This window comes from Phyllobates terribilis, unplaced genomic scaffold, assembly GCF_046119375.1.
Source record: "Phyllobates terribilis strain yellow unplaced genomic scaffold, ASM4611937v1 Scaffold_3__8_contigs__length_932513732, whole genome shotgun sequence".
Classification (NCBI taxonomy): domain Eukaryota; kingdom Metazoa; phylum Chordata; class Amphibia; order Anura; family Dendrobatidae; genus Phyllobates; species Phyllobates terribilis.
This window is the reverse complement of record NW_027362763.1, coordinates 854,348,519-854,367,820: the sequence shown is the minus strand read 5'-3', so window position 1 is coordinate 854,367,820 and position 19,302 is coordinate 854,348,519. Positions and strand designations below refer to the sequence as shown.

At 43.1% G+C, this 19,302-nt stretch overlaps 1 protein-coding gene across 2 annotated transcripts in view; it reads left to right on the top strand.

Annotated features, from left to right (window-relative positions):
- The window catches only part of LOC141257698 (regulator of microtubule dynamics protein 2-like), a 171,508-nt gene that overhangs the window by 88,555 nt on the left and 63,651 nt on the right, over positions 1-19,302 (top strand). For both annotated transcript variants that reach the window (XM_073672549.1, XM_073672550.1), the window contains exons 6-7: positions 4,546-4,621; positions 7,934-8,011. In XM_073672549.1, coding sequence (XP_073528650.1) covers positions 4,546-4,621; positions 7,934-8,011 — 154 coding nt within the window. The remainder of the gene's footprint in view (positions 1-4,545; positions 4,622-7,933; positions 8,012-19,302) is intronic.

Sequence of the window (19,302 nt, the reverse complement as noted above, 5' to 3'; positions counted from 1 at the left end):
CAGATAGACAGTGCTTTCCCCTGAAGGAGGTTGATGCTCTAGTAAAAGCTGTCCAATCTACAATGGGGATAGTGGACACGAAGGCAGAGAAGTCAGTTGAGGATATTATGTTTGGTGGTCTGGGACTAAAGAAAAGAAGGGGCTTTCCGGTAAACTCAAAGGTGAAAGACCTCATTGATAAGGAGTGGAGAAAGCCTGGCAAGAAGGGTAGTGTTCCTCCATCCTTTAAAAGGAGATATCCATTTGAGGATGCTATGTGTTCCTCCTGGTTAAAAGCACCCAAACTGGATGTTGCTGTTACCAAAGCAGCGAGAAGAACTTCCCTCCCGTTCGATGATATGGGTGTATTGAGAGACCCCCTGGACAGACGGGCTGATACTTTCTTGAAAGGGGCATGGGAGACAGCTGCGGGAGCACTGAGGCCAACAGTAGCAGCTACCTGCACGTCCAGAGCCCTGATGGTTTGGCTTGAACAACTAAACAGTCAGTTGAAGGATGGGGCTTCTAGGAAAGACATTATTTCTTCCCTTCCACTGGTTCAGGGGGTGGCAGCCTTTCTTGCTGATGCATCTGCGGACTCATTAAGGTTGGCAGCAAAATCAGCAGCACTGTCAAATGCGGCTCGGCGGGCCTTGTGGATTAAATGCTGGCCAGGGGATTTACAGACTAAATCCAGACTGTGCACAATCCCATGCAAAGGGGAATACCTCTTTGGTCAGACCATGGATAACTTACTGGAGAAAGCTGGGGACCCTAAGAGGGGGTTTCCATCAGTACCTCTACCCTCCTTTAAGAGATCGTTCCGGAAGAGGAAATTTTTCCGGAAAAGATATTTCAGGAAACAAGACAAGTCTGACGAAAGGGGTCGAAAAGGTAGAGGTCTACTCTTTGGTCCGTCTCCAAAAATTGAGCAGAAGCCAGGGGATACACAATCAGCCCAGGTGGGAGGGAGATTGTCATTATTTGTCCCAGCTTGGGAACAGATTTCTCATAGCCATTGAATTTTAAGCCTGATTAAGTATGGTCTTAAATTTCAATTTAAAGCATTGCCTCACAAAAGATTCATGGTTGTTCCCTCCAGTTCTTCCCCAGAACGCCAGGCTGCCCTCGTTTCGGAAATACAAGCCCTAGTAAGAAAACACGTCCTGATTGAGGTTCCAGAGGCTGAAAAGGGTCTCGGTTTCTACTCCCCGCTCTTCTTGGTTCCGAAACCGGATGGAAGTCTCAGGACAATCATAAATCTGAAATCCCTGAATAATTTCCTTAAAATACATACCTTTAAAATGGAGTCTTTAAAATCCGTAATAAAGTTACTTTTTCCCCACTGCTATATGGTAGTGCTCGATCTCAAAGATGCGTATTACAATATCCCAATTCATAGTGACTATCAGAAATACTTGAGGCTGGCCATTGAAATTGACGGGGTGGTTAAACACTTTCAATACACTGCACTCCCCTTCGGTTTAGCTATAGCCCCGTGAGTTTTTACTAAAGTAATGGCAGAAGTTATGGCCCATGTAAGAGAAAGGGACATTCTAATTATCCCTTACCTGGATGATCTCCTGATAGTGGGGAACTCGTTTGTTCAGTGCGAGTCCCACCTGCGGGAGACCATGTCTATCTTAAAGAGCTTGGAGTGGTTTCTAAATTTAGAAAAGTCTAGACTATCTCCACTCAAGGTACAACAATATCTCGGGGTCATATTAGATTCTAGGAAACAGCTATGTTATCTTCCAGAAGAAAAAATTGATAGAATCCGGGGGTTGGTAGCACAGTGTATACGTAAACCTTCTATGTCACTCCGTAAGGCCATGTCACTATTGGGAACCTTCACCTCCACTTTTCCCGCGGTTCGTTGGTCACAATTACATTCAAGAGCTTTTCAGTGGGATGTGTTGTACAATAACGCAGCTTTAGAGGGGCATCTAGACCGTGAGTTTACTCTAGGTCCTCGTGCCATACGCTCCCTTCGTTGGTGGTTACGACAAGACAATCTTGCTAAAGGGGTTCCCTGGGAATGTAGTCCAACTGCAGTCTTGACGACTGATGCAAGTGCTGCAGGTTGGGGAGCTCACTTTGAAGGGAAATTAGTGCAGGGAACCTGGTCAAGCAGTGAGCGACAGTTGTCTTCAAATGCTAAGGAGCTTCTGGCGGTGCAGCATGCGTTCAACGAGTTCCTTATATATTTACAGGGCCAGCATGTCCGTATACTCTCGGACAATCAAGTCACGGTAGCTTACATAAACCACCAAGGGGGAACCCGCTCAAGAGACTTGATGAGAGTAGCGAACACACTTCTGCAGAAAGCCGAAGATCATTGTCCCTCTCTTTCGGCTACTCATCTAAAAGGGAAGGAAAACATCACAGCGGATTTCCTCAGCCGTACTTCTGTAAAAGAGGGAGAGTGGTCCCTAAATACGCAAATATTCTCCAGAATCGTAGAAATATGGGGCCTTCCGACTGTGGACTTATTCGCAACAAGGGCCAATCGGAAAGTGGTAAATTTTTGTTCCTTAGACCCCAGAGAGGGACCTCTGGCAGTAGACGCCTTCATGGTTCCCTGGAGTTTCCCTCTGGCATATGCCTTCCCTCCCATAATCCTGCTCCCAGCAGTGATGAGAAAGATCAGGGCAGACCGGGCCAGAGTGATACTCATATGCCCCTTTTGGCCCAAAAGACCGTGGTTCCCTTGTCTCCGGAAGATGTCCATATTGGATCCCTGGGTTCTTCCGGAGAGTCCGGACCTCCTCACTCAAGGGCCACTTTCCCATCCTCCAGCTTCGAGTCTACATTTGACTGCGTGGAATTTGAGAGGGTGTTATTGACCAACAAAGGATTCCCCGCAAATGTAGTGAATACTCTCCTGGCTAGCAGAAAACCTGTTACCACCCGTATTTATGCCAGGACCTGGAGAAAGTTTCTGTCCTTTGCAGAAGTTAAGATGGAGGAGGGGCCCCCTATTGGGAAAATTCTGGAATTTCTGCAGCAGGGCTTAGAATTAGGTCTCACTACCAGTACCTTGAAAGTACAGGTGTCGGCGTTGGGAGCTTTATTTTCTTCCAATATTGCAGATAACTATTGGATACCCCGTTTTATAAAAGCTTCCTTTAGGTGTAGACCCATTACCAAAGTAAAGATGTCTCCCTGGGATTTGAATTTTGTCTTAGATGCCTTGACCAGTCCTCCTTTTGAGCCACTAGATTTGGTATCCCCCAAAATTATTTTCCTAAAGACGGTCCTGTTGGTAGCCCTAACTTCAGCCAGGAGAGTCAGTGACCTACAGGCCCTTTCAATATGCCCTCCATTTACGCAAATTCTGGACGATAGAATTATGTTAAAACCTGATCCAGCCTTTCTTCCTAAAGTGGCCACTCTATTCCATAGAACCCAGGAGATAGTTCTCCCGACTTTTTGCTTCCCCCCCCAAAAATCAAAAGGAGGAGAGGCTTCACACTTTGGACGTTAGGAGGTGTGTACTAAAGTACTTAGAAGTATCACGTGGGTTTAGAAAGGATAAGTCCCTATTTATATGCTATCAGGGGACTAGAAAGGGTTGTAAGGCCTCAAAGGCTACAATCGCTAGATGGATCAAGGAGGCCATTTCCCTCGGATACTCCTCGGGGGACAAAGAGATACCAGAGGGGTTGAGGGCGCATTCTACCAGAGCGGTATCAACCTCCTGGGCGGAGAAGACGGGGCTTTCCATTGAGGAAATTTGTAAGGCTGCCACTTGGTCTTCTCCCTCTACTTTCTATAGGCACTATAGATTGGATCTGGGTGGCTCTGCAGATCTCACTTTCGGGAGAAGGGTGCTTCAAGCTGTGGTCCCTCCCTAATTTCCTTCGTCTCTGTAATTCTCTCGTGGTGCTGTCATGGGAGACCGAATAAAGCCTTAGTTACTTACCGGTAACGGGATTTTTCGGAGCCCATGACAGCACCTTTTATATTCCCTCCCTTCACTGGTGTTGTGCACTCCCGAAGAGTTGATTTCTTTTTATGCACCCTTGCGGGAAGTTGATGAAAAGTAATGTACTTAATGTGATTATGTTTTGTTATAACTAACCTTGGCGGTACTCTCATGCTCTGTTAACTAAACTGAGGCGGGAAGAGAGGGCCGCCCTTTTTAACCTGTAGGTTTCCTGTCCTTGATGGGCGGATCCTCTCTCTCGTGGTGCTGTCATGGGCTCCGAAAAATCCCGTTACCAGTAAGTAAGTAAGGCTTTCCCTTCTATACTGAAAAAACATGGCAGTCATCCAAATATATTTATAGGGCAGTCAGGGAACGATAACTTTCAACCAATATATTTGTGCAATTTGTTTTTTGTTTTCTTCCTTTACTGTGCAATTTGTTGGATCTGATATCAGCTCAGACACCTGTAGATGTATTTGCAGAATTCCACAAATGTTATTGTATTGCATATTTCTAAGTGAGATATTTAATAAATGAGTAATAAAACTAACTAAGAAAATGGACATCTTGCAAATAGGCAATGTATTGGTAAATATATCATTGATCATGTGATTCTCAATTCCTTGTTTTTCCAGGTATGCGATCATGTGCGGCTACATGTCTGAATTTGATAATGTGCAGAATAAAATCAAGAACGGCTATCTCTTTAAGGTTTGTTGAAAACTTTTGCTGGAAAGGAGAATAAACATATGAAGCTTAGATTCACCTTTTAATCATCAGTCCACGGTTTTATAGATGTAACCTATTAATTTTGAGTTGCAGCATGTGTATTTCAGAAATAAGATGCCCCGGATTGTAAGACGCACCCTAAATTTTGGGGTGGAAAATAGGAAAAAAAAGTTTAATAAAATGGTGGTGTCTTATAATCCTCTTTTACGGTAGCTTACCTGGGGTGCGGCAGCGGTGGAGCGGGGACCCAGGTGGCAGGGTCGCTGTTGCAGGAAGCTGGCGACGGAGGTAAGAGTGGGGCGACGATGCGGGCCTCAGGCTGGTAGCAGGTGGAGTTTGTCGACGATGCTGCGGGCCCCAGGCTGGTCGGAGGTGGTGTTAAGCGGAGGTAGAGTGGGGCGATGCTGCAGGGCCCAGGCTGGTAGGAGTAGGTGTTCGGCTGAGGTAGAGTGGGGCGATGCTGCAGGCCACAGGCTGGTAGGAGGTGCTGTTCGGCGGAGGTAGGAGTGGGGCAATGCTGCGGACACAGACTGGCAGGAGGTGGTGTTTGGCGGAGGTAGGAGTGGGGTGATGCTGCAGGCCCCAGGCTGGTAGGAGGTGGACTGGGGCGATGCTGCCGGCCCTAGGCTGGTAGGTGATGTTCGGCAGAGGGGGTGTTCAGCGGAGGTAGGAGTGGGGCGATGCTGCGCGCCCGAGGCTGATAGCAGATGGTGTTCTTCAGACGTAGGAGAGGGACGATGCTGCGGGCCCCAGGCTGGTAGGCGGTGGTGTTTGGCGAAGGTAGGAGTGGGGCGATGCTGCGGGCCTGAGGCTGGTAGAAAGTGGTGTTCGGCGAAAGTAGGAGTGGAGCGATGATGCAGGCCTCAGGCTGGTAGCAGGTGGAGCTTGTCGGCGATGCTGCGGGCCCCAGGCTGGTCGGAGGTGGTGTTCGGCTGAGGTAGAGTGGGGCGATGCTGCAGGCCCCAGGCTGGTCGGAGGTGGTGTTCGGCGGAGGTAGAGTGGGGCGATGCAGCAGGCCACAGGCTGGTAGGAGGTGCTGTTCGGCGGAGGTAGGAGTGGCGTGATGCTGCGGGCCTCAGGCTGGTAGGAGGTGGACTGGGGCTATGCTGCCGGCCCTAGGCTGGTAAGAGGTGATCAGAAGAGGGGGTGTTCAGTGGAGGTAGGAGTTAGGTGATGTTGCGGGCCCCAGGCTGGTAGGAGGTGGGGTTCGGTAATGGTAGGAGTGGGGCGATGCTGCGGGCCTCAGGCTGATAGGAGGTCAGAGGCGGTGTTCGGTGGTGCAGTGGCTCCACTGGCATTTTGTGAATGCTTGGAGCTCCCCCACTTTCCATTTTCACAGAATCCACCGTGTTGAAAAGCATGGAAAGTGCGGGGGCTTTCACATCCCCTCCTACCAGCCTGGGACCCACAGCATCGCCCCACTCCTGCCGCCAGAAGTTTCCTGAGGCAGCGACCCTGGGACCCCGCTCCAACGCAGTCTGTAAGCTACATTCTGATTACAAGACCCCTTTTTCCCCCACAAGTGCATCTTATAATCCGAAAAATATATCATGGCTTATCGCTGCATTCATTTACTATTGCAGCCATCACCAATCTGTTTCACTTCAGCTCTACTACAACACCCAGCATGCTATCACAGCCCCCTGCTGTCAGGCCATGCTAGGACTTTTATTTTCACAGCAGCTGCTATGCAACATATTGTGGACCCCTACACCACTCCTATGATTTTACTAATCGGTAACTGGTTAATAAAGGATGGATCAACGAGGTACCAAGATCTCATGATAACATGCGAAATCTTTCACAGTGAGGGGGGCTGCAGAGGATTGTGGAATCCTGCTCTGCATGCCAGGATCTCTCAACCCGGAAGTTTGGACCCAATCTTTGCTTAAAAGTTGGGGTCTCCAGAAGGCCCTTATGGCACTTGGCAGCATTTTCAGCAATAGGTATAATTTAGAAAATTCATCCTGCCTGTGCCTGCCCATTGTTTTCTTAAATAAAAAGGGAAGACTGGTTGTAGGTGCAATTTAATGGGGGCGATCTTTTTTTTTTTCTTTTTTTTTTAAATCTATTGGCAGTGAATAAAACACTAGCAGTTTTTAAGGTTTTTTTGTTATTCTTTTATGTGAAAACACCTTAAAATACTTGCAAAACACTCAAAAAAAACATCCAGGCATTTTGGTGCCTTGCCATTGACTTATATTGTAAATTATGGAGCAGCTTTATAGCGGAAAACGTCTGAAGAATGGTCAGTTCACTTCTTTAAAAAGGAATCTGTCACCAGGTTTTTGCTACCTCATCTGAGTGCAGCATAATGTAGTAAAAGAGACCCTGATTCCAGCGATGTATCACTTAGGTTACTGGGTGCATCAGTTGTGATACAATCAGAGTTTTTAGTTGTAGCATGTAGCAGAGCTCAGAAAGCTAATTCCGCTCACACCTTTCCAGCTTTCTGTGTACATTTTATATTGACAGTAAACTGCTAATCTGTGGTGGTTGGCGGAGTTGAACCAGGATGCAGGAGCTGGCACCTAATCTGTTAGTGATAATCTCCTGCTGATGAAACCTTCATTGTATGGAAACAGGACATAGCCTAATAAGGTACACATTGCTAAAATCAGTGTGTCTGCCTCCACCTCATGTTACGCTCTGATTAAATGGCAAAAATTTGCAGACCGAATCCCTTTAACTGCTTGAAAATCTGAAGATAATAAAAAATGATTAAAGCCTAATAGTTTTTTCAATAGAAATGAGTAAGAAGAATCTTTTAAGCAATTTTTTTTTTTTTTTTTAACCGTACCTGCTCCAAAAAGGCCTAGAAATGCTCCTTGTGAGCATACCCTATCGCCACAGCCTCTGCTTTGTTAAATCTCCCTCCGTATGCTGATTAATGCTTTAGGGCACATTCACATGCCTAGGCCTGTGTTCGTGAATGCAAAAAAAAACGGGTCTGTTAGCAACCGATGGCTTCTACGTACCACCCATTTTTAATGGAGCTTCGTGCATTGCATGGCTGCAAGAAAAGATCAGAAAAGGATTTGCTCTGAGTGTAACAGAATGTGCATACAGACTAGAATCGCGGTCATATAAATGTACACGGCAGGGCAGTTTCCACAATTGTAAATGTAATTTAAATAGGGAAAAACAGTGCTGCATTATAATTGAGTATTTGTCATGTTAGAGGAAAGGTCTCCAGACATCCAAAATAGTTTTGGCAAAATTGATAATATTTGATAATCACCTGCTAATTTTATCAATGAAATAAAGAACAACTGAATGATGTTCACATTTCAGGAGCATTTGGACAAAGCAATAGAACTCCATCCAGAGGACCCTCTTCAATACTACCTCCTAGGCAGATGGTGCTATGCTGTAAGTAGTCATTGTATCATTAAGTAATGATAACTTACACCTGTTACTATTAATTCTGTCTGATGTACAGGTTTGGTAACCTGATCTCCATACAATTAATGTACACTTTTACTATTAAATTATGTTACCATCTTTGGGTGTACCATGATGAATTTTAGGCGTTCTTTAAATTGTTGCATTTTTTTCTTGGAAGCTGTTGGGACAATCAGAGAACAGTGTGTGTCTGCTGGAGAACTTTTACAATTCTTCTCTGGTCATGTAGTGCTAATAAAGTATTTGCCACCTTCTTCTGATTTTGCATATTTGCCACATGTGAACATTTCATATCATCGAACTATTAGACAAAGATAGCCCAAGGAAACACAAAATTCTGTCTTAAAGGGAATCTGTCAGTAGGATCCACTCTCCGAAGCCATCTATATGAGCATGTAGGTCATAGAAAGTTGAATAAAAGGATACCTTGTATATGGGATCTGATGTCTTGTTCCAGAGAAATCCATGTTTTTCTCAATATGTAAATGAGCTGTTAGTTTCTATTAGGCAGACACTGATCTCCTTGAGAATCTGTCTCCAGAGATTATTTTAAATGAAAGGGGGAGGTACCGGTGTGAGACACGTAGATCAGGAGAGCAGACTGTCAGTCATTTCATGTCTCGCACTCCTTATTTCATGTAAAATAATCTTTGGAGGCAGATTCTCATGCATATCTATGTCCGGCCCATAGATCTTAAAAGCTTGTTTACATCTTAAGAAAAATGTGGATTTCTCTGGAATAAGGCATCAGATCGCAGATATCAAGGTATCACTTTATTCAACTTTCTATGACCTACATACCCATTTAGATAGCTTAACCTCTTCACGACATGCAGCGTACATGTACTGCGCAAGTCAGAAGCAGGTGTATGGATCGGGCTCGGTGGGTGAGTGTGCCCCATCCCCGGCAGGTCATGACCACATGTTACATCGAGGACCTGCCTCTAACAATCGCGGGTGGAGAAAAGTGTTGATGGTGTTAACCTATTATAGGCTGCTGTCAAACTGACAGCGACATTTGAAATGCACCAGCATGACGTTCATCGGCACGCCCGTGCCGTGATCGTGGGTCGTGGGTCGTCGATGGGTTGCTGCTGAAGACCCCCGTGCTTTATGGAACTCCTTTTGAAACCCTTCCTGTGGCCGCACTTCAAAGGAGACCGTGATTAACAAATACTGTGTAAACTTAAAAAAAATGTTTAAAAAAAAAAACATAAGTTCAAATCACCCACCTTTCTCCCTATTGAAAATAAAGATATTACAAAATACACGTGGTATTACCGCATTCAGAAAACTCCAATCTATCATAATTAAAAAATAATTAACCTGTAAACATCGTAAACCAAAAAAAAAAATCAAGAACGCCAATATTCCCTTTTTTTTTTGTCGCTGCAATTCCACACAAAAAATGCTGTAACAAGCGATCAAAACTGTCTGTCATCACATCTATCCCAAAATGGGATAAATAAAAATATTGCCTGGCCCCGCAAAAAATAAACCCTCGCACAGCTCTACAGACCGAAAAATGTTACGGGTCTCGGAAAATGGCGACACAACTCCCAAATTTTTTATTTTTTGCAAATTTCAGATTTTTTTTTTCACCACTGAAATAATAAAAAAAAAAAACTGGACATGTTTAGTTTCACCATGATCATACTGCAAGGTCATTTTTACAGTGTAAAAACAGTTTCCAAAAAACAATGTCAGAATTGCGTTTTTTTTCACAATTTCTCCCCATTTGGAATTTTTTCTAATTTTTCCAGTACACTATGTGGTAAAATTAATGGTGTCATTCAAAAGTACAACTCTTCCCACAAAAAACAAGCCCTTACATGTCTATGTGGACAGAAAAATAAAAAAGTTATGGCTCTGAGAAGAAGGGGAGGAAAAAACAGAAATGCAAAAATGGAAATTGGCCGCGTCATGAAGGGGTTAAAGGGGTTGATCGTACTAACAAAGATTCTCTTTAAGAGCTGAGCAGTAATGTAGCGTCGGCGTCTCTGCTTCCTGCCCAACAGAGACGCCGATCTACTCACCACCGCGATTCTGGTCTGGCGTTCCCCGCTCCTCCCCCTGGTCTCATCACAGCGTCTGTCCGGGGTGCGCGCACCGCGCGTAGATCCCCGGTCTCTGTACTTGGGGCGCGCGCTCCCTTCCTCTTAAAGGGGACGCGCGCGCCTTCCTAAAAGTCCCTGGCCAATGGCTGGAGGACTGCCCCTATTTACGGCACCTCCTCCATAATGGAGGTACCTGTGCAAAGTTGTTGTTTGTGTGCTAACACTCTCTCCAGCCCTCAGGTTCCAGTGCCCGCCTGCCTGTCTAGCTGCCGTGCCCGCCTGCCTGTCTAACTGCCGTGCCCGCCTGCCTGTCTAGCTGCCGTGCCCGCCTGCCTATCTAGCTGCCTGTCTAGATGCCATGCCCGCCTGCTTGTCTACCCGCATCACCTGCCTGTCTACCAGCCATGCTCATCAGCTGTGCCTGTCGGCTTCGGCCATCAATCCCGTGGGAGTCGCCTGCTCCCACACAAGGTCGGACCCTGAGTGGCACCTGGTTCACCTTCTCGGTCCCTCCTTGGTTCACGGAGTCGACTAAGCCGCCATGTGGCCAGGGTCGGTCCAGGTAGGCACTTGGTTATGCCCCTCTGGTCCCTCGTATCACAGCACAGAGGTTCCACCACCCGGATCCGTAACAAGTAAAATGCTTTCAGTCATAGCTTGCCATTTGTGAAATAAGTAATTTTCCACTTGGCCACTGGCAACCATTTATCCAAATGTCCCAGATGGAAATCCATAACTGATATCCTGAAAATGACTCTCCCTCGTATCAGGGAATATTCAAGAAACCATAAAGTGTCCAAATTGCATTACTTCTCAGGCGGTGAATATCGATGTAAATACTTATATGTCCAAGAAAGACAAAAGAGTTCCAGGAGTGATTTATTGGCTAAACCAAAAACATGGTATTTACAGTCTTTCAGAGAACAGTATTTACATTGATTTTTCTGACTATCACGGTACCACAATGTAATTTTTTATTGTACATAAATAAACAGAGGTGAATACAAAGTCAACCATTTGTAGGTACAGGAGCTGGTCTCACTACAACCCTGAGTTTCCTACCAGTCACCATCTCACTAAGCAGTTTAGATAAGACCTATAGATCTGAGTCACTGGAGCAATGCTTATCCACAGTTATGTTAGTTGAGGTATATTCTCAGCTCCTCAGTTGTAGAGATCACAGATGGATGTAGAAGAGGTGGAATAGTTCAAAATGTTCACATCCATCAGGCAAATTATCAACCAGACCAACTACCCATACAAGATTGCAATTATCAGTCTTTCAAATGTAAACTACTTCTCATCGGAATGTTGACACCCTTATTCCATAGAGCTGCCCCCACCAGACTAGAAACCATGTCCTTTCTGGGGTTTTTTGTGATTGATTGCTAGAAAGATGCTTAAAGAACGGTGTTGGACCTTAAAGAATCATAGAATGTTAGAGTTAGAGGGCACGTCCGGGGTCATAGTATCGAAGCCCCTGCTCAATGCAGGATTCACTAAACCATCTCAGACAGATGTCTTTCCAGACTCTGTTTGAAGACTTCCATTGAAGGAGAACCCACCACCTCTCGCATCCTGTTCCACTCATTGATCATCCTCACTGTCAAAAAGTTTTTTCTAATATCTTGATAGGTTTTTATCTTGCTTCTTTCCCAGGGTCCTTAGTCACATCCATTGTGCACTTCTGAGTTGTGTTTTTTTTTTTTTTTGACAAGTGAACAGATAGATGAAAAGTAATGTGTGTAATTAAGAAGGCTACTTTGTCCTTTTATTACATACTGTGTCCAAGGGGCAACATTTCTCCCTGCGGAGAGTGACATGTCAAGCGTATCATGGTGAGGAGACTTTTAAAGCCGCAATTCTACTCTGGGAAATATGCAAATTGTCTCTTCAGAGAGGAAGAGGACCAGAACTCTTGTGAAAGTCTCCTCACCCTGATATGCTTGACAGGTCGCTCTCCTCAGGGAGAAATGTTGCCCTTTGCATATGGTCTGACGCCTCTCACCCAGCCAAACCAGGACTCACACTTTGCATTGACGAGGGGCAGTACCCCGAAACACAGTGTCTGCAATTTGAGTTTCTGGTTCTGGCTTATATCCTAAGTCATGTGATAAGGCTAGTTAAAGGGTCACTATTGACTTTTAGGATTGCTACTTCCTGTTGGTGGCACTAGAGTTTTGGTCCTCTTCCTCTCTGAAGGGACAATTTGCACATTACATACTGTGGAGAGTTTCCCACTGTGCAGGGGATGGCTGACTTCCCCAGCAAGTATAGGACTTCCAACGCAGATGGAGTTACTGTTGTTCCCAGTGGAATAACCCTGCACTCAGTAGTACAATGGGTCGTCTCCCAAGCCATACTTTTTAAAGGAGCTACACTTGCTACCATCTTAGTATCTTCTCTGCAGGGTCAATAGAAAATAAGCCTTAAGTTTGCAGTTAAGTAAGATTCATTATTTGGCAAATTATATCTTGCTGGCAGAAACTTCTTTTGACCATGGTGACATGGCTACACTAAAGGTATTTTTGAAGCATTCCTGTAACCTATGGGACCAGTTCCATAAATCCAGTTATTATGAATTTGTTCATAAAACAATTTAGTAGTGTATTCTGCATTCTTTAAAGTGTTTCCAAAGTAAAATGTACTATTTAATTGACCACTTTTCACTACATTGTTGAATTAAAGCCCTTTTATACAATAAAAGCTGATAATTGGCTAAACGAGCTTTCGTGAGAGCGGTCATTAGCAATAGTTGTCCCATGGAAAAAAACTGGCTACATAAGGGCTATGATGGAACAAAACACTCTTCAATATTTTATGGCATCTGAAGACACAAATATGGAAATGTATTATTTATTTTTTAATAAAGCATTTAAATTCACAGTATGGTTGTAAACATTTTTGGAATAGGCGGTCTTGTTGTGACTAATCTGTGACTAACAGTTCACTTTGTAACTTAAAAAATCCACAGGGCAAGGTGCTAAAAATAACGCCTGTATTTTTGTCAAGAGGAACTGTCTGTCTCACACCCTGACACCTACTAGATAGTTGACTCACATGTTCGGTACTTGAACTTATTGGACTCCGTCCTTGTCGGTGATTCATCCAGCTAAAACGGTCATTACTCCAAAGCTTATATTTTACTGTTCAGCTTTAAATATCTCCACGCAGTGCAGTGAGTCTTGCTGTCCACAGTCTGTCACACTGCGTGTGTTCTCATGTAAACCATTGATCTAACTGTTATTATATTTGTCAAAGTCTTAAATCGTGCCATCTGTAATTCACTATTTAGAAAGTACCTTTCACGGCTACCAGTCGTCTCCAGCTTCATAGCGATGTCGCTGTTTATTAACTTATACTTATACTTAAACTTTCCAATTAATAATAACAGAAATAACAAATAGTATGAAAATAAAAACAGGATAAACTGTCGATACGATTCAGCGATCACCCCTTAAGATTACCAATGAAAGATGACAGCAACAACAAATAACATAAAGACAGAATAAACAGTTCATAGAATCAGAGAATGTTAGAGTTGGAGGGGACCTCCTAGGTCATCATGTCCATCCCCCTGCTCAATGCAAGATTCACTAAACCATCTCAGACAGATGTCTGTCCAGCCTCTGAAGACTTCAATTGAAGGAGAACTCACCACCTCTCGTGGCAGCCTATTCCACTCAAGGATCATCCTCACTGTCAAAAATAATATCTAATCTGTATCTTCTCCTTTTCAGTTTCATTCCATTGCTTTTCGTGTTTCCATGTGCAAATGAGAATAAGGATGATCCCTCTACACTGTGACATCCCTTCAGATATTTGTAGACTGCTATTAGGTCTCCTCTCAGTCTTCTTTTTTACAAGCTAAACATTCCCAGATCCTTTAACCGTTCCTCATTGGACATACTTTCCAGTCCGCTCACCATCCTAGTAGCTCTTCTCTATACTTGCTCCAGTTTTTCGATGTCTTTTTAAAATGTCAAGCCCTAACTAGACACAGTATTCCAGATGAGGTTTGACCAAGGAGGAGTAGAGGGGGATAATTACTTCATGTGATCTAGACTCTATGCTTCTCTTAATACATCCCAGAACTGTGTTTGCCTTTCTTGCTGCTGCATCACACTGTTGACTTATGTGCAGTCTGTGATCTATTAGTATCAGTTGATGTGTTTCGGGGATCACTCATTCAGTTAGCTAAGGGGAAATCCCCAAAACATGTTGGAGGAGACTAATGTCCATATAGGTGATATGGTCAACATTTGTAATTGGAGGCCTAGTGAAGTAGTTTTGAAAAGTTGGCTGTGAGGCAAAGGAATATTGGTCAGGAACCACCCCCAATAACAACTACTATTGTATGTCCAGTCGGCTGATGATCCTTTTGTTTTGTTTGTCCTGTTTTGTGGTTGAAGTGATGAAGTAAGGAATATTGCTTTGTGAGACCATATTTAAAATAAATACCTCCCCTAGAAATGCAGAGATTATATAGATCTGCTGATCTTTTGACTCTTATAGGACTAGTATTCAAGAAGACTTAATAACCTAGAATGCTATAGGTAATGAAACACATTGGGAAAAAATTATCAAAAATGATGCAATGGAAAAAAGGAAAAGTTGCAAACATAAAAGCCAATAAAATAAATATTTTTTTTCGGCAGTGCCATAGACCGTAAATGAAGCAGAGGTTGAGCATACAGGCCTCCCATTCCATGGCAGAGCCTGATTCAAGGTTCTAAAGCTGGGATCGTAGGAGGGTCCCAGAGATCTTTGGTTGGGAGCAGGAATAATATTGTTCTCAGAGCATGGCAGGACTTGATATCCAAGTGAAGACTACAAATGCATTCTTGCAAACACTTGTTTCACTTCGTTTTTTTTTATGCACAATTCCTGTCTTTTAAAAGAACATCGTTGATATCAGGGTCACTTGCTGTCAAGACTCTACAAGTTAATCTTTACATAAATTGCCAGAAGTGAATGGTGAATATTTGATGGCTGCCAATTTACGCTTTGGTACTTTACACTAGTAAAAAAAAACAGAAACTAGGCACTGCAAAGTGCACCCTTATTAGCACTGTTGGACTTAAAGTGAACCTGACAGCAGATTCATGCTGCTTGAATAGCAAGGAGAAACCTGTCTAGGGCAGGGGTCCCTAACCTGCAGCTTGGGAGCCACAAGTGGCTCACGGTCCCATGAATTGTGGATTGCGGCTGTCTGCCAGCTTGGTGCATTAGCTCCAGGTCTAGCAAACCAGTATGAAGAGCACATCTGAAAATGGTGAATTTTGTGAGTAGTCCTGCACAGAGCAGAGCAGAGCAGATATGGGTGCACATATACTGGTCTTAGGGGTTTGAAGATAGTTTGGTATGCTGAACACAGGATGATACTACTTGTCAGAGGAGGTGCTTGAAGCTGGATGCGACAGTGTGTTGGGAGTGCTTGATGGGAGAATACTAAATGGGGGTATTGTGGGAACGTCTGAATCTTGGTATTCTGCTTCGAGGTGATTTCTGTGAAAAAGCTTTGGTTATCATTATACCCGTAATGGGGGCTTTGGTTGCCACTACTGTTAGGGGGGCGAGAGCTGGATGTGGCTCGCAACCCTCTCTCAGAGCTGAATATGGCTCTCAAGGTCTGAAAGGTTGGGGACCGCTGCTGGTCTAGGGGAACCGGGTTGATAGAAGCCACCGGAGGTCTGACTCTTAGACCAGTCATCTGAGGTTCAAGATTCCTGGTGGCTTTTAGGATGCATTCCCACGTTCAGGATTTATGCAGCATCAAAAGTGCAGCGGCCAGATGTTGCAGCATAGTGGATGGAATTTCTAGAAATCCCATGTCCACTATGCGTCTCTGTGCACCTGTGGATCACCCGCAGAAACTGACATGCGGCGCGTCTTTCAGATCCGCAGCATGTAAATTTCTCTTGCGGGTCCGCATGTGGATTTTCCCCATAGACTAACATCAATGAGTAAACTCTGCATGTGAAGAAAAAAATGTGGAAGTGGTGCGGATGTTATGCAGCGTCGGGGCCACAGCGGATCCTGAACTTGGGAACGTACCCTTACATGTATGTTTTTTCTGAAATCTCACAGTGATTTAAAGTAAAAAACATACCCGGCTGCAATAATGCACTCAGGCTCTGATTTACGCTGCCTGTGGCTTGGGCAGTATGAAGCTGCTGTCTGGTTCCCATTGTAACCATCGGGTATGGTATGATTTCAGAATTATTTGATGTCATTATTTGATGTCCTGGATAGGATACAACAAATTTTAAGCATAAATCATATTTTCACTTCTTCTTAGGCTAGGTGCAGACGTGCCAATTATGCAAATGACCCTCTGATCAAAGTTTGATCAGAGTGTGCTCCGATTCTCTCAGATAAGGAGCAGGTGTAGAAAAAAATGTCTGTATCTTCTCCATTCTGTGAGTGCGCAGAAATCGTACTGCACTCAGATGTCATCCGAGTCCAGTCCGATGTTTCCCACGGACTCATTGACTTGCATGGCTGAATACGATCCAGATATCGGATCCAACTCTGGCGTGCTGCAATTTTTTTTTTTCCTTGGACCGGCTCCGTCTGAGGTATAAATCGGACATGTGCATGGCCCCATATTATACTAGCAGCCCGAGTTCCGAAACAAATAAGTTTTGGAAGCTAGAAAAGTGTGCTTTACATAATAAAAACTAACTCAAATTACCCATGTCTATTTACTTTCAGCCTCTTTACACAATAAACAACAAAGTTGTCATAATTAATAAGTTAGTAAATGGCATTACGGAAAACAAAACATTTTTTAGAAGATTACAGAGACGTTCGCCAATTCAAAAAGTAAATTGCCTACAGCAGATTGTGTGGAAATCTCTCTGTTTGCCTTATCACCTTCAGCTGATCCTGTTAAAATCTCTGCCTCAAGAACATTTCTATTCAATGATGTTACAACTAATCGTGCACCATTGCAGAGTCCTCGCTTTGTATTCAAATTTCTCAACAACATAATAATGCTGCCCACCTTAAGTCTAAGGCAATGACATGGCGTGCCTGATGGGGTTAAGCCATTTAAAAAGTCAATAGGAAAATGTTCCATTTCATCGTCGTCATCTACAACAACAGAGTCATCGCTCCAACGTCAGCTGCTGATGTTTTTCTCGGACTCACCTCAACATTAAGCTCTTTATGTAGTAAGATTGGCCTGAGTACGATCTAATGTTTTGTCTGACCGATAATGCACAAGCCCTTATCGGTTTTCTAGCTACAATGTTTCAGGTTTCCTAATCCTGTCCATTTTCTATATGGTGTGCCCCACATAATCTTAAAATGCACTAAATGTTTGACAGTGGCTCATGCGAGATGATAAACACTCTTGTCTGACTTTACACCACATACTGGTTGGCTTACCTTTAGAATTTTTTTCCCAAAAAACTGATGCTAGGCAATTATTTAGTGCACTTTGCGAATGTACTTGGCTACAATTCCTTCATTGTTTAGAGAGGTGTAAAAATGTCTAAAACCCCTAATAAATGTGATATATGACATGTGCATTAGAATTCTGTCTCAATTTGAGAAAAAAAATCTGTCTTATATTAGTAAATCTACCTCATTGTGTTCATCATAGAGATGTAAGCAGTGTAGATTTTTGGAAATGGTTCAAATTGATTTGGTGCCTGGTCTGTTGCAAAAAATTAAATGACAATGATAGTCGGAGGTGACATGCTATACATTTACGTGGCACACTTTGTATGACAGGTGACTGTACACATTTTGATCTCCTACATGTTCCTGAATATATTACAATTCTTTTCAGTAAAATTGGTAATGAACCAAAGCCAAAATTGTTAGTTTGGAACAAAAACATGGCAAAAAAGCATATGTGAATACAGCTCACCTCTGTTCTCGGATTTCTTTGAAACGCTCAGCTTTTTAATCTTTTGGCAGATGTGAGTGCGTATTAAATGTGTACTCAAACATCATCCTGATCATTTTTATCCTGTTTATTTTGTGTTTTTCACCATGTTTGCGATTTACGTTTGTTTGATATCCGGTAATCTGTTTCCTTCAATTCTGGTTATTACAAGGTTTCCTATTTCTAAATTTTGTATACTATATCTTCTTGTGTAGCACTTTTTTTTTACTTATTTCTTAGGGGGTTTTTTTAATATGAGGCACGCGGTATATGATTGGGCCTGATTTATTATGTTTACCTTTGGTTAAAATACACAAATGTTATAGTTTATTTGTACAGAGTTGATGGAAAAAATGACTGTTTTGTCTGGGGAATGTGCTTTTTTTAAAACTTGGGGACATAGGCTATTAATGTAAGTAAATTTAGAAAGCGCTCACATTGACTCAAAGGAAACATAGCACTAGTTTGATAAAAAGTAGTGAAGTTCTGCATTAGGGGCTACTGCTCAGTTCTTCAATTAAAAGTGAATTGTAAACTTTCTCTCTTTTTTTCGCTGTCTTTTTTTTCGCTCTTTTTTTGCTTTTTTTTTCCGCTCTTTTTTTCTCTCTCGCTTTCCCCCTCTTTTTTTCTCTCTTTTTCTCTCTTAATTTATGCTAAATTTCATAAATTGAATAGACAGCGTATATGTCAGAGTTTTTTTGCAGTCAATTGGTCCACAAACAATCCATGAGCAACATGGATAGAACATGTACGTGAAACAAGGATGTCTGAGTGAGGTCTAAAACTGAGGGAGCCTTTCCCTAATTCATACTACCGATAATAATAATTTTTATTTCTATAGTGCCAACATATTCCGCAGCACTTTACATTTCAGAGAGGACTTGTACAGACAATAAAGACGTTACAGAGTAACACATAATTCAACAGATGCCAAGATGAGTGAGGTCCCTGCTCACAAGCTTACAATCTATGAGGAAATAGGGGAACACAAAAGGTGAATGGTAAAAAGTGCTTTTATTGTATGGTTCAGCCATCAATATAATACAGTCATGGCCAAAAGTGTTGGCACCCATGAAATTGTTGCAGAAAATGAAACATTTCTTCCAGAAAATTATTGCAATTTCACATATTTTGTTATACACATGTTTATGTCCTTTGTGTGTATTGGAACAAAACAGCAAAAAAAAAGAAAGAAAAGCAAATTGGACATAATTTCACACAAAATTCCAAAAATGGGCCGGGAAAAATTGTTGGCACCCTTAACTTAATATTTGGTTGCACACAGGGCTGTGGAGTCGTAG